This window comes from Marmota flaviventris, chromosome 4 (assembly GCF_047511675.1).
Source record: "Marmota flaviventris isolate mMarFla1 chromosome 4, mMarFla1.hap1, whole genome shotgun sequence".
In the NCBI taxonomy this organism is placed as follows: domain Eukaryota; kingdom Metazoa; phylum Chordata; class Mammalia; order Rodentia; family Sciuridae; genus Marmota; species Marmota flaviventris.
The window spans coordinates 126,375,068-126,391,643 of record NC_092501.1 but is presented as its reverse complement, the minus strand read 5'-3'; the positions used below and the strand labels follow the sequence as shown (position 1 = coordinate 126,391,643).

The 16,576-nt window shown below is 37.4% G+C and overlaps 1 protein-coding gene across 1 annotated transcript in view; it reads left to right on the top strand.

Moving 5' to 3' along the window:
• Window positions 1-11,736: 11,736 nt before the first annotated feature.
• Window positions 11,737-16,576, top strand: part of Cpb2 (carboxypeptidase B2) — a 36,701-nt gene continuing 31,861 nt past the window's right edge. Inside the window, 2 exon segments of the mRNA XM_071611743.1 lie at window positions 11,737-11,748; window positions 11,930-11,988. Of these exon segments, the coding sequence (XP_071467844.1) occupies window positions 11,737-11,748; window positions 11,930-11,988 (71 nt within the window).

Here is a 16,576-nt window from a genome sequence, read left to right as displayed (position 1 = left end):
TAGCCAATGCAAGCAAGCCAGGTTACAGAAGCGGAACAGTGCAGTCAAGCGGAGGGAAGCCTAACCAATCACAGTTAGCCCAGTCACCCCAGTTACAGAAACAGAGCCCCATTACCCTAGTTACAGAAACAATGCCCCTTTAGGTAGTTCCTTGTTCTTAAAGGTTTCTATAGCAAAAGGAAAAGAACATCTTGCCCCAGTCATGACCCTTCTACTTGGCATGGTTGTTTTACAGGATGAAGTCATAAAACAAAATGGAGTCACATTTGCTTCTACTATCACAATAGTTCTTGACTCTTTAAAGTTGCCTTTTGCATTAAAAAATTAAAAAGGTAGAAGTTACTTGGGTTAGTTTTTCCCTCTCTTCTTCAGTGTGGCTATTATTCATCTGAAACACAGGTTAATTTGCTTTCATTTGAATGCCTTTTAAAATGTATTTGTTTATTTGCTTTGAATATGTGAAAACTTAACATGGCTCTCCAATTCAGAATTAGTCAAAAAGGTTTACTTAAAGAAGTGTCCTCTCCCCCTTTCCCTCTACCCAGTTCTTGGTCACTCATCTTTTCCTTGTAGGAAACTCATCTCGTAGGTCACTCATCTTTTCCTCATTGACTTCCATCCCCTTCCTGTGTTTCTTTCTCCACATATGATCAGATACAGATTCATAAAGGTAGTTTGGTTGAGGTCACCTCAATCCATTGTTTGTTTGAATGATTTGTAATCTCAGAGGGAGCAGTTTGAAATCTCCCTCTTCTCTTTCTCATTTATTCATTGTGGATAGGTTGTTTATTTTGCACATTTGCCTATCCAGACCTCAAAAGTATTCAAGTGCATTTACCAATGGGAGTGGGAGGAGGGGTAGCAGGACTCTTATCCACTTAGAATATGAATATGGCCTTGGGCTAGACTGGTATAATGGAACCTTCAAAATGATGGGTAGTGGGCCTTCATTTAGATGATAGCAACTGAGGTGACCCTCCTTAAATAAAAGTGATTCAAAGCTAACCGATGTCTATTGCTGAACCAGCCCCCATGACATGGTATTCCTTGCTATGGGTGAACCTTTCATTCCATATGGTCAAGGAAAGATATTTTTAAGCACCAGTTATTGTGGCACATTTCCATAGTCCCAGCTACTTTAGAGGTTAAGGCATGAGGAGTACAAGTTCAAGGCCAAACTGGAAAACTTGGTTAAACCTGTTTTAAACTTTTTTTAAAAAAAAAAAAAAAAAGGAAAGAGATTTTTGAATGGAGATTCTATAATCCTCCATATAAACTCTGCTTCTTAGCCTTATATTAGCCTCAAATTTTGGGAAACCCCCTCCACACTTCTCATATCTTCATCTAAGCTTGAAAGCTACAAAAAAAAAAAAAAAAAAAAGTCAAGGAAGACAGTTTTAGTAGTTTGATCAAGATCTTCCTCAACATGGACATGATCAATCAGTATTCAATGGCTGTGATTCTGCAATGAATCAGACAAGACAAGATCCTGGTCTATTACCAGCCTTTTATTCTTGTTCAGACACCCCCTGAGGAATTAAACATTCTCTAGACAATATAAACTAAGAAATAGTCTCAACATACTTTCTTTCTGAGGGTTCACTTACCAAACAACCACCCAATTAAATAAATGTGCATTTCTCTTTCAGGGAATAGAAATGGAAGCTCAATTGACTGAGCCACAGGAATGAAACACAGAAAGGGAACATGCTGTTATATTTTAACTAGTATGTAAAGAAGACTTATGCAATCAGCTCTCAGAGCCCTTCTTCCAGAGAATTCTGTTGTACAGCAAATCTCTGTGGGGATGAAGCCTCATTGCCTTGGCCTGCTCATAGCTGTCGTCCTCCTCTGTAAGCAGCATGGCTTTGCCTTTCAAAGGTAACTCACTAGATCCCTACACTGTGTGGGGCTGTTTTCCTTGCTTTATTTTCTCTCATTGAATGGAGTCAGGGTAGGGGTTTGGGGAACAAATTGTGAAAGCTTGAAGGCCAGCTCTTTTGGACAATTTTCAAGTTGTTCTGACAAAGGAGTGGATGTCAATACAATGAGCTATCATTAGAGATAGTGTCTTTTTGCTTTTCTGGATCTACTTTTATTACAGGAGAATCCTGAATGATAGCATATTCAGTGTCTATGAATAATAATAACATGGGATCTTTTATAAAGGCATTTATTTGTATCCTAACTAAGAGATCACATGATTTATATTTTTCCTGTCTCTGTGTATAGATTTAACTAAAGATCATTTGTTTTTCTCTTGTCCATAAGATGGAGAAGAGGGTAAAGTCATTAAGTAAAAGATTTGGATCATGCTTGGAATATGAAAGGAAAAAGAACTATGTTTTAAAGAACACATACATGAATACATCTAATTCTTATTTTTGACTAGTAGAATGATTCCCTTAGATATTCTATTATAAACTACTTAGAAGAACACAAATGAACTCATGCTAGAGCCTACATAATACATGGAGTGAATAGTTCCAGGGTAGATGTATTATTGAAATTTACCAACTAGTCAATTCTTATGCTTTTTAAAATTAATATTGCTGCTTCCTTTGGTACTGTCTTATTTTTTCTTTTCTTTCTTTTTTCCTTCTTTTTTGCTTCTATGATTTTTTTTTCTTTTCTAATTATCTCCCTCTCCTCATTTTTGTGAACAGCAAAGACAGAAGGAATGTATAACAAAAGAACATATCAGAAAGCAGGGAAAATTCTACCAGACACTCTTTTCTTAATAAATAAGCATAGAACAATAGTTCAGAGAATAGAGCTTAGAGCATGGGCCCAAGCTGTGCCTATATATGATTACTGAAGAGTTGATAGATTCATTTTTGTTCAATGTAATTGTTGAATATCAAGTAAATTGTGAAATAGTGTTTGTTATTGAACTGATATGGGAGTCAGAATTGCTAGAATAATTGGTGACTTGTCTCTGTATTTTACCAATATATCAGATGACTGTGATTTCTAAGGTCTTTGCTAGCTTTAATAGCCTATAAGTTGATGATTGACTTTAATTAAGGGGAAAAAAAGAGGAAGGAAAGAAAATCGATTATATCACGTCCAACTTGGTTAATGTCGACAGTGACAGTATCATTGACAGTGAGCAGAAAGGAAGGAAAACTATGGTTATTTGGCACCTAGGTTTTTATTTGTTCTGGACACTGAGCAGTGTTACCTGTTTAATTGCTTACAACCCTACCCCCTAGGATTTTTTTTTTCTTATTTCTGAGACAGGATCTTGTTATGTTGCATAGACTGACCCTGAACTCCTGGACTCAAGAGAGCCTCCTGCCTATAGTGCTGGAACCACAGGTGTACGCCACCACACCAGGCACACACTAGTCATGTTTATGGATATTTAATAGGGAGAAGAAATTGGGCTCCAGAAGAAAGAATAAATCATAAGAGCAAACAATAAGTGTAGAGCTTATATTGGTTAGAAATCCAAACTTCAGCCTTGTTTCAATCCTATACTGCATAGCATGACTTTTAAGGAATCTAGAAATTAGGAGCCAGTTTGAAGGGAAGTCAGCTTTAGTCACAGTGAATTTAAGAAGATAGTCCATTGGGAAAATAGCCTGGAAGAGAGGCAGGGGCTGGAAGTCCTCTCCTACTGGCAAGTGTACATATGGCCTCAGAACCAGCACAATATAACTATCCTCGGAGCTGCCTGTAGCAGACCATGGGATCTTGGTACACATGCTCACATCTAGGCCGCCATATATTTTTTTTTTAAAATAAGGTCTGAGTAGGTTGTCCAGGCTGACCTTGAACTCCTGGGCTGGATGGATCCTCCCAACGCAGCCTCCTGAGCAGCTGGGATCACAGGTGCACACCTGCCCCTGACTTCAGGCCGCCATCTTGATTCTATAATGAACTAAACTCCTGGGTAAGATAACACATTGCAAGACCCACCAAAGGTTTTACCACATGTCTTCAAAATAAGTAAGTACATAGTGCTTTAGTGGGACTAAGCATAATGGAAGTGAAGGAGAAAATAATGAAAAAAATGAGTGAAAAAAACTCTTCATGCATGATTTTCCTATTTTTTGCTTCGGCACGTACTCAGAAAACGGACAATTATGCTTAAAGAGAAGAATGAAATATAATCAACCAAATAATATCCCATTGAAAATATTCAATACTTTGTGCATACTTTGGGGGTCCCTGTAGAGTGAGGGTGGGGGCCGGGGAGAGCTGGCAGAGGCATAACTGAATCCTGGTTCCAATCCCATCACTAGAAATAACACGGGAAACTCATCTCTCTGTGAGTAAAAATAATTTTTTTTAAACCAACTGTTTCTGAGCTTTTCCAGGAATGGGCTATTACTAAAGCTAAAAGGGAAATCTAATTTCATTCAGAGCAACAGCCTTTGATAAATTATTTCTGGGGGCAAGAATATAAACCCTTCTAAAAAGAACTAATGGTCTGGTTTTTTCCTAAACTGTCTTTGTTATTGTCTTTTTGTTGTGATCATTTTCCTAATAACAGTTTATATTCAAGTAATCTCTTAGTGGCTGATTTGTGGATGCATTTTGATAAATCTCATCAGTGAAATGCCCTGGAACAATGACAACAAAAAAATTTAAAGGCATAAATACCATATGCCAAAGACAAAAGCAGCCAAAAAAAAAAAAAACAAAAACCCTCACATATCTCCATATTCACTTGATTTTAAAGGCCAAATGCTATAAAGAATAAAAATAAAATACTATCTAGAATCTTGTAAACAAAGTCATTAATTGTATTGTGCAGTGATTACCTAAGTGCAGCTTGTCAGCAGGGACTATTTATTTGGAAAAAAAGAAAGTGAGAAAAAGTAGGAAGGAACCGGAGAGTGGAGGAGCATTGAGGATAGAGGGTTTCTGAATTATTAATAGGCCACAGGAAATGTTCTTTCTGTTGACTTCATATACTATCTGGCTACCTGGAGACCAGTTTATTCTGTTTCATTTAGCTCCTACTGATATATTTTTTTCATCTCAAAGAACAGACGACCAGTGCACCTAAAACATGGTAATGCTTATAGCAAAATTGCAGCCTTGGGCTAGGTTGCATTGTTCAGAAGCATCTCACCAGCTTCTCAAATTCAACTTAATCCTTCAGAATTATGACAGGTGTGATCCTTCCCCTGTGAACCATAGTAGGGAACAGACCTTGATGAACATAATCCCATTCTTAAAGGGGAAAAGGCAGAACGTGTGGCATAGATATTAAAAACTCAGGATCTGGAGAGTGGAACCTCAGTTCTGCTAAACAGCTTTGGACAATTTATTCATTCTCTTTAAGCATCACTTTGCTTTTTAAAAAAATTTTTTAAGTGACCTGTTATTCCTTTGCAGTTGCACTTTTTATTCTATTTTTTGGTACAAGAAATTTTTTTTTCTCAAATGGTTATTGTATAAACACTATAACTGTATTATTTCAGGGACGAAATAAAAATCCATCTTTACTTTTCACCTCTCACTGCTTCACTGACATTTTATGTAGTGGGATTATCTTTCTCTGCTGGTGCTCCCACTCCCAACCCATACTACGGATTGAACCCAGGACTTTGCACGTGCTGGGTAAATACCACTGAGCTACATCTCTAGCCCTCTATTTTATTTTGAGACAGGGTCTTCCTAGGTTGCCCAGGCTGGCTCCAAATTTGCAGTCCTTCTGCCTCAGCCTCCCTAGTAGCTGGCATTACTGGTGAGTACAGGCCTGTGTCACTACACCCTACCTCCCTGCTCTTGCATGGAAAACTTCATGGCTTCTCAGTTCACTTCTTAGTAACTGACAGTCTTTGGGTCATGTTAAAATATGAACAGGAGCAGTGGCACACACCTGTAATCCCAGCAGCTTGGGAGGCTGAGAAAGGAGGATTGAGAGTTCAAAGCCAGCCTTAGCAATGTAGTGAGGCCCTAAGCAATTCAGCAAGACCCTGTCCCTAAATAAATATATATTTAAAACAATCCCCAGTATCTAAAAAGAAAGAAAGAAAAGAAAACAGCCTCAATTTCAAAATTAGAGTATCAAGTCCTATTAGGTATTATTCAGATATCTCAATCTTTATTGTTAAAAGAAAAACTTTTAGCTGAATTAAATTTAACAGTGTTTAATTAAGCAAAGAATGATTTGGAAATTGGGCAACCCTCAGAATCAGAAAAGATGCAGAGAGCTACATTCATTTACGTGCGGAAAACAGAAGAGAAGTACAGAAACAGCTTGAATGGTTATTTTTGGTGTTTGCCTTATTTGGACATGTTTGGATCAGATAGCTAAAACTCAACTGCTTTGATTGGCTCAGACACAGCCAGATGTTAAAAAAAAATAAAACAGGGCTGGGGTTGTGGCTCAGTGGTAGAGCGCTCACCTAGCATGTGTGAGGCCCTGGGTTCAATCCTCAGCACCACATAAAGATAAATAAATAAAGGTACATCTACAACTAAAAAATATTTTTAAAAAATAAGTAAATAAAACAAACAAATAAACAAAACATACCTAAATGAGGCTTTCAGTTTGTTTTCCTTCTAAATTAGGTTGTACTTCCTTGTTAGGGAGGTCAGAGGCATTCCTCAGGTCAAATTTAGCATAATTTAATTTTATAGGAAAATAACCCTTCATTTCTTCACCCCTGACTCTTTTGGAGACCCCTCCCACCCTTGTTCAGGAATTCTCTGGATCAGAACTGATCCATCTTTTTATGGGTAGTCACTTGGGACTACATCTTTCACTCCTGAGAATTTTGCTTGGTCCTCTGGATCCTCTGCTGAGATTCCCTTCCCGCTGTAGATGGCCCTATTGGACAGCATCTGGGTCATAACTGCCCAACTTTAATCCCGCCAGCATCTTGCATCTCTCTGCATTTATATGTCTCTGTGTATAAGATGACATATGCAGGTTTAGCTCTCTCGGGAGAAACCAAGGTGCCAATCCTTGCATGCCTAAACTGGAGGAAACATGGAACTTTCTTGCCAAAGTCCTCCCTGCTAGGTGGAGGTGAAGGGACTAGTAGCACCAAAACTCCATCCCCTTTGGGAAGGTGGTGGTGCCAAAGAACAACTTGCTCCAAAGAAATACCAACTTGCTTCACAAATCTTGCTTCTCTTCTCTGTTTTTTATAGCCTCTCTCTGGTAAGTAAGGGGGCACAGAGTTATGAAATTAACTTTCAAACGTTATAAATTCTGCATAGGATGATCTGACTGACCTTCATTGCATTACCTAATGGCACTTTGATCAAAATCAAGTAGGAAAAGTTCAGTTCACCACAATATAAGCTCAAATGTATCAAAATATTTGATAGTAAAGTTTTAACCTTTTGTATAATTATACACTTCAACATTTCCTAACTTATTTTTTAAAGTTTCAGAGATTTCCTCCCCCAACTCCATTGTTATAGCTTTTACCTTAACAGTAAGAGATAAATATGGGGGTTCTGCCAACTACTATGTACTTCCATTTCAGTTATACATTTGGGGAACAGGGTAATGATCATTGGGGGATTTGTGGACCTAATGCACCTACTATGAATTGGACTTAGGCTAGAACTCCAGGGCCCCAGATTTCAGCATTATATTTGACTCTACATCAAACAGGTCTCAAAGTATCTTAGTTTTCCCCCTTTCTGTAGTATGCAGAACTACCTGAATAAGTTGCCAAAGGTCTATTTGGGATAGGTCTACAGGAGTCTTGATCTTGTGGGATGCTTTCTGTATTATCGTAGCGTCTTTCCTTGTGGGGATCTGACTCCTCCTTCAGAAATAATTTTTGGGCCTAAGAACTGACTTGGGTTTGAAACTGGGCAATAGATGAATAACTAGGGCAAAGTCATGGAGCAACCTGGGTATGGAAGTGTTAGGCATGTTAAAAAGGGACTAATACCCCTGACATTCTAATTAGATCCTTCAGAGATATTACTAACATTCTGCTAGGATGGTTTTTAGAAGCTTGGAGAAAACAGTGGTATGCATGAAGTGAGCTGGTAAAGCCACAACTAAAGTGGCAATGGTGGGAAATGGAATCAAAAGACTCATAGAATGTGACATTTTTGCATAAAAATACTATTTAAGGCCAGAAAACCCACTGGGTGACTATGCTCTGCTATGGACTCAAAAGAAGTTCTATTTATTAAGAGAACAAGGAGTGTGCTAAGAAGATAAAGCTCAATAGTGTCTCTTTCACAAAGTGGTTTTTTAATACTCATTTCCTCATTAAGTGAAAAAATGAGTTCTTTTTGGGTTATAAAAAAAGTAAAAATGGAAAAGCATAAAATCAGGGAGAAAACAATTGAAATTTCACCCCCCAAAGAGAAAATCTTTTAATATTTTAGTGGTCACCTTTATATTATTCACCTTTCTTGCATCTCTCTGCATTTATATGTCCCTGTGTATAAGATGACATTAGCTGAATAATACATACTCCTTTGCCCTAGGAAGACCTTTCTTTTAAAATCAATCTTTTTTGCTCTCTGCCTCTTACCTTCCGTTGCTATTTCCCACCCTCCAATCAATGTCACCATGTCCCTTTCTTGACTTTCTTCTGCTTTCAACACAATAGTTTTTCCTTTTTATCTCATAGTCTGCCACGTTTTACTTCTCTCCCTTAATAGAGCATGAAAATCCCAAGTTAATTGTTATAAATCAAACTTATTTTTTCTAATTCCAAAACACCCTACAATGTGGACATACCATGAACAATCATCAATTCTGTTGTTGATAAGCATTTCCATAAGTTTCCAGTTATTGTTACCATATTAATACTGCCATACATACCCTTAAACTCTTGTCTTTAGTTGTTAGTGGCTGAAGAGTTTATGTTATGTTTGTATTAGGGATTGACATAAAATTTCCCAGTCTAGGGTTTCTGTGAGCCATTTTTCCTTTGAATCAAGTCTCTCTAGGGCTATTTTCTGTTTCTAGTATTTAGAATCCTTTAATCAAGTTTCCCAAAATAAACCTATCTTCTTGCCTGCTGACAATCATGTTACTTTCCTAATTCCTAATTACCTACAAGATGAGGTCCAAGTTTCTCAGTATGCATCCACAACCTTCTTAGGGGGAGGACTAAAACAACTTCTCAAATTCACTTCTGTTTAGCTACCGTTCTTCTCTTTGCCTCCTCACCTGCGTGTTGGCAGCAGTTAACAGGTTGCTACCTCCTCCGCTGTGCCCCTGGTCTCCTGCCACTGTGAGACCTATGCTCTCTCACACATTCTGACCCACCCCTCATCTTTTTTGTGAATAATGACAAACAGTAATTATCATAACCCTTTCTGTACTCTTGTCACTCTTGGTGTTTCTCTTTTTTTGAATAAAAGTTATTATTTGAAATATTTTCAGAGTTTCAGAAAATTGGCAAAGATAGTAGAGTGTACCTCCCTCACCCAGTTTCCCCTTATGTCAACACCTTATCTTATCATGATATACTTGTCAAAACTATCCATAACTATTAACTCCAGATCTTATTTGGATTTCATCATTTTTTCCACGTTATGGTTTGGATGTGAGGTGTCTTCCAAAAGCTCATGTGTGAGACAACGCAAGAACATTCAGAGGTGAAATGATGGGTTTATGAGAGCCTTAAACCAATCTGTGCATTAATCCCCTGATGGAATTAACTGAGTGATAGCTAAAGGCAGGTCGAGTATGGCTAGAGGAGGTGGGTCATTGGGGGCATGAGGTATATATTTTGAGGTATATATTTTGCATCTGATGAGTGATCTCTCTCTCTCTCTCTCTCTCTCTCTCCCCCCCCCCCATTCTGACCATCAAGTGCGCTGCTTCCCTCCGCCCTATTCTTCCACCCTGATGTTCTGCCTTATCTCAACCCCTGAGGAATGAAGCTGGCTGTATGTGGACTGAGCCCTCTGAAACCATGAGCTCCCAAATTAATGTTTCCTCCTTAAAATTGTTCTTGTCAGGTATTTTAGTCACAGCAGCAAAAAGGCTGACTGAAACAGCCCTTTTTCTGTTCCAGGCTCCAATCCAGGGTACCATGTCACCATGTTGCTGCCGATTAGTGTCTTGATCATCATTTCATTGTTTTGTCCAGATTTTTAGTTCTTTTGGGCAGGAGGGTATAGTGGTCCTTATTTTTCCACCTTAATTAGAAGCAAAGCCTAAAATTAGTTTTAAATAAAACAAGAGGGAAATGTTTTCCTTCTGATTTGAAAACTATTTATCCCCATATCTCAAGGGCAATGTTTATACAAAAATAAAAGAAAAATCCTGTTCAGTTAAAAAAAAAATGGGCTCCCCTCTGGCAAATATCACCAATATAGCATAATTTTAAATAACTAAATTTAATTAATTTTAATTTTTAATTTATTTATTTTGCAGTCCTGTGAATTGAACCTAGGAGTATTCAATTCACTGAGGATGAGCTACATCCTCAGCCCATTTTAATTTTTTTCCCACATTTTTAAATTGGTGCATTATACTTGTACATATGTTGGGATTTGTTGTTATATGTTTGCACAAGCACACAATATGACAATATAATTTGGCCTATATCACTCCTAAGCCCCCTCTTCCCACCTCCGTTTCCTCTACTGATCTCCCTTTAATTTTTCTGAGATCTGTCCCTACCTTTCTTTTCCTTTTTCCTCTCTAGCTTCTGCATATGAGAGAAAACATATGACCCTTGACCTTCTGAGTTTGACTTATTCTTTAACATGGTGGTTCTAGTTCTATATATTTTCCTGCAAATGCCATAATTTCATTTTTCTTTATAGATGAAACAAACTCCATTATATATATATCACATTTTCTTTATCCATTCATCCATTGATGGACACCTAAGCTGGTTTAGTAGTTTGGTTATTGTGAATTTTGCTATTTAAAAAAATGGATATGTATGTATGACTGTAGTATGATGACTTTAATTCTTCAGGATAAATATCAAGGAGTGGTATAATTGGTTTACTTGGTGATTCCATGTCTAGTCTTTTGAGAAACCTCCATACTGATTTCCATAATGGTTGTATTAATTTATAATCCCACCAATAGTATAAAAGTGTTCCTTTTTCTCCATATCCTCTCCAGCACTTATTATTATTTGTATTCTCTCTGACTGTCATTCTGACTGGTGTGATATTAAGTCTCACTGTAGTTCTGATTTTCATTTCCTAATTGCTGATGATGTTGAACATTTTTTTTTTCAAATATCTGCCAGCCATTTGTATTTCTTCTTTTGAGAAGTGTCTGTTCAATTCACTTGATCATTTATTAATTGGGTTATTTGGGGGTTTGGTGTAAAGTTTTTTGAGTTTTTAAAAATATATTCTAGATGTTAATCCTCTGTTAAAAGAGCAGCTAGCAAAGATTTTCTCCCATTCTGTACAGTCTCTCTTCACATTCCTAATTGTTTCCTTTGCTATTGACACCATTTCATTTATTGTCTCTTGGCATTATTCCATGAGCTTTAGGGGTCTTATTGAGAAAGTCACCACCTATGCCTAAAAGCTGCCCTATGTTTTCCTCTAGAAGTTTCTGATCTAATTTCTAGGTCATTGATCCATTTTGAGTTGAGTTTTGTGCAGGGTGAGAGATAAGGGTCTAGTTTCATTCTCTACATATGGATAACCAGTTTTCCCAGCTCCATTTATTAACATGATTGTCTTTTGTTTAATGTATGTTTTTGGCACCTTTGTCGAAGATCAGATGTCTGTAGATGTGTGAGTTTGTCTCTGTGTCTTCTATTCTGTACTATTGGTCTATGTGTCTGTTTTTATCCCAGTACCATGCAGTTTTGGGTACTTTAGCTCTGTAGGATAATTTGAAGTCAGGTATTGTGATGCCTTCAGCATTGTTTTTTTTTTTTTTTTTTTTGGCTTACAATTGCTTTGGTTATTCTGGGTCTTTGATTCTTTCAAGTGAATTTTAGGACTATTTTTTCTAGTTCTCTGAAGAATGTCATTGGTATTTTGATGGGAGTTGCATTGCATCTGTGTATTGCTTTTGATAGTGTGGCTATTTCAACAATATTAATTCTGTCTGTCTATGAACATGAGAGATCTTTCCATCTTCTGAGGTCTTCTTTGATTTCTTTCTTCAGTATTCTATAGCTTTCATTATAGAGATCTTTCACTTCCTTGGTTAAGATTTATTCCTAGCTTTGTTTTGTTTTGTTTTTTGAGGCTATCATGAATGGAATTGTTTTTCTGATTTCTTTCTCAGCAGATTCATTGTTGGTATATAGGAAAGCTATTGATTTTTGTATTATGATTTTGTAAACTTCTACTCTGTTTTTATTTTTTATTTTGAAAAAGGGTTTCACTAATTTGCTAAGGTGATCCTCTTGCTTCAGCCTCTGGAATAGCTGAGGTTATGGATATGCACTATTGCACCTGACAGCTTAATTTTAAATTAAATAGCATGGTTTTTGTGAGGTTACTAGAAGGTATCCTGGAAACCTGGCCATTGATGCGAATGCCTTTCACACAGACCTACAATCCCTCACCTCACTGATGCCTTTCTTTATCTAAATATTTTTCTTTTTGGGGGGGTGGTAATCAGGGATTGAATTTAGGGGCACTCGACCACTGAGCCATATCCCCAGTCTTGTTTTGTATTTTATTTAGACAGGGTCTCACTGAGTTGCTTAGCACCTTGCTTTTGCTGAGGCTGGCTCTGAACTCTTGCCTCAGCTTACAGGCATGTGCCACTGTGCCCAGCACCTAAATATTTTTCACCTTCAAATTTCGATAGGGTGCTTCAGATATGAGGAAATTTGTTAAGAAATTCTTCCCTTTCTGAATAAATAGTATGCAAAAATAAAGTAAAACCAAGAATCCCTCACAGCCCTAGCAAGAATTGTAAGATGGAAAGAAAAAGCAAAAGTGAGAAAACAAATTAAACCAAGTGTCAGGGCTTAAAACTGACACTGACTCACATGCTCATATCATAAAAGCATGTGAAGTTCATACCCATTCAAGATAAAAAGTTCATCAGAGTAGTAGTTTCTTCAGGCAGACAGAAGGGATCTACTAAAAATCTACAAGCACTCTAATGGTGAAACATTAGACAGTTTTTATTAAATATTATGATTCATGTATTTATTTCTCCACTTTTGTTTGGCATTATACTGGCATCAAAGCCAACAGGATAAGAGAAGGGAGCAAAATAGAGACTGTATAAGCAGTGAAACAAGAAGAAGGAAAACTTAGTATGTGTAGTTGTAATGATTGCTTGCAAAGAGAAAACTCCTCAAAATATCTACATTAAAATTATCGAATATGAAAAAAATGTTCATCATCTCTAGCAATTAGAGAAATGCAAATCAAAACTTTCATCTCACTCCCTCAGCTATTATGAAGATAAACAACAATAATGGCGAGGATGTGGGAAAAAATGTACACTCATACACTGCTGGTGGGAATGCAAATTGGTGCAGCCAATATGGAAAGCAGTATGGAGATTCCTTGGAAAACTGGGAATGAAATCACCATTTGACCCAGCTGTCCTTCTCCTCGGTCTCTACCCAAAGGACTTAAAAACAGCATACTACAGGGACACAGCCACATCAATGTTTATAGCAGCACAATTCACAATAGCTCAACTGTGGAGCTAACCTAGATGCTCTTCAGTAGATGCATGGATAAAAAAGTGGCATATATACACAATGGAATATTACTCAGCAATAAAAGAGAATAAAATCATGGCATTTGCAGGTAAATGGATGGTGTTGGAGAAGATAATGCTAAGTGAAGTTAGCCAATCCCCAAAAAACAAATGCCAAAAGTTTCCTCTGATATAAGGAGACTGATTCATAGTGGGGTAGGAAGAGAGGGAGCATGGGAGGAATAGACGAACTCTAGATAGGGCAGAGGGGTGGGAGGGTAAGAGAGGGGGCATGGGGTTAGAAATGATGATGAAATGTGATGGACATCATTATCCAAAGTATATGTATGAAGACACGAATTGGTGTGAATATACTTTATATACAATCAGAGATATGAAAAATTGGACTCTGTATGTGTAATATGAATTGTAATGCATTCTACTGTCATATATAAAAAATAGAAAAAAATTGAAATTACCAAGAGAAGTGAATAGAAAATTGATATCAAAAAACCAACTTATTTTCTATATCTTGATGATAAAGAACCAAGAGATGAAATAGTAAATTGCCGTTTACAAAAGAAAAGGCGTCACTGTTAAAGCACATAATTTTAAAATATGCAACATTTTAAAATTAGAAACTATGAAACTTTTTTGAAGGCCATTAAAAAAGGCCTAAACAAGTAGGCAAACCTTTTTTTGTGTACTGATGAGAAGACACAATCATGAGTATATCAGTTCTTTTCAAATTGTTAATCTATAAATTCAGTGTAATTATAACGAAAATCTAATGTTTTTTCATGGAACATTATAGGCTGATTTTTAAAATTTACATGGGAAAGCAAAAGATCAAACCAAGAGGCTCTTTAAAAGAATCAGGGCAGAGGGACCCTCCTCCTCCTTCACATATGAAGATATAGTGAGAAGGTGCCATCTCAAGAAACTGTCCCTCTCCAGATGACAAATCTAATCTGCTAGTGCCTTGGACTTCCTAGCCTCTAGAACTCTGAGAATAAAGTTTCTGCTGTTTCTAAGGCCCAGTGCCCTCACATGCTGGAGAGGAATGGGGTCTCTCTCAGGTTTCTTTTACGTGGGTACTAATCCCATTCAGAAGAACCGGGCCTCATGCCCTCCTCATCTCCTAATACTGACACCTTCAGGTTAGTGTTTCTACATTTCATTTAATAGGTACATAAATGTTCATACTAGAACAATTTCCCACTGACACCACCAATCAATGAAGATCACAGGCTCTCTCTAGTATTCTTCTCCAACTTGGTCTTCTGGGCTCCTTCCATTACACAACTCCACACCCCTGGGACTCTTTGCTCCAGCCCCAGGATGAGAGGAAGCACAGTGCATGAAGACACTCTGCTCTTAACTCCCACCCTCATCCCTGCTGGCTGGAGCTCAGGAAGGAGGTCTCAACACAACCACATGGATGGCTGGGAAATGCAGTTTTTCTGGGTGGCAGGAAGAGAAGCTGGTGTGATGGACTAGAGTTTTCACTGCCAGATGGTATGGAAACTTAGTACATGACCAAATTGATACATCAGTTCCCAGGGAAAGTATCCACAATTGATACATGATGCTAAGTAAGAAAAAATGAAGATCAACTCCTTCTTTGAACTGCACACAAATAAGTTTAAAAGCTGAAGCAAGAAAAACAAAAAGAGATAAATGAGAATATCATTATATCCGAGAGATTTGGAAGGAGTTCTTAAATAACACAAACCTAGAAGGAAACAATGGATGAAAAGTGCAAACTTATAAGTCCATGATAGATAAATAGACATCATAAAGAAAGAAAGGCTGGGATGTTGCTCAGTTGTAGAGCACTTGCCTAGTGCTTGAGGTCCTGGGTTCAATTCCCAGCACTGGAGGAAAAAAGAAAAAGAAAAAGAAAGATTACAAATTGGTAGAATATATTTGCAATATGTGCAACTGACAAGGAAATATTATCTAATGTATAGAAAGAAGATATACTAGTTAATAATTATAAGAATACAAGCAAATTAATAGAAAAAAATAAGCAGATGACCTGCAGAAGCATAACACATGAGCTAGTAATTGAAGAGATAACTCTGCTTCATTAGAAAGTCAGAAAAATAAAATTAAACATCACAAGAATCTGGGCATGATGGCCACAGCTCTAATCCCAGTGGCTCAGGAAACTGAGGCAGGAGGATCACAAGATCAAAGCCAGCCTCAGCAACTTAGTGAAGCCTTAAGCAACTTAGCGAGACCCTGTCTCAAAATTAAAAATAAAATGGGCTGAGGATGTGGTTCAGTGGTTAAGTGCCCCCTGTTCAATCCCTGATACAAAAAAAAAAAAGTCATGGGAAGATTTCATCCCCCAACTATTTAATTGGAAATTTTAATTTGACAGCATGAGGTGTTAGCAAGAAGAAGCAACAGAAAATCTTTTCCACCACCACTGAAGATGTCCATTGATACAGATAGTTGAAGGACTCATTGGACACTGTGAAATTAGCATTGTGTGTGCCCCATGAAATAGCAATTCCACTTGTAGGGAAATTCTTGTAGTCTGTGGACCACATATGGCTAGATACTCCATAAGAGGATAATATTTTTAAAATATTATTTTTAGTTGTAGTTGGACACAATACCTTTATTTTTCTCATTTATTTTAATGTGGTGCTGAAGATCGAACCTAGGCCTCGCATGTGCTAGGCGAGTGCTCTACCGCTGAGCCACAACCCCAGCCCCCAGAGGATAATCTTGAAAATACAATGTTAGTGAAAACAAGATTCAGTAGAATTCATAAAGTATATCATTTTCATAAAGTTAAATCAAGTAAATATAAGTTTACTGTCTAAGAATCTACACATACAAGAATCCATATATGTGTTAAAACATCTACACTCTGTTGCCAGATACAGTGGTGCATGCCTGCAATCCCAGCCACTTCAGAGGCAGAGGCAGGAGGAATAAGACTTCAAAGCCAGCCTCAGCAACTTAGTGAGGGCCTAAATAAGTTAGTGAGATCCTGTCTCAAAA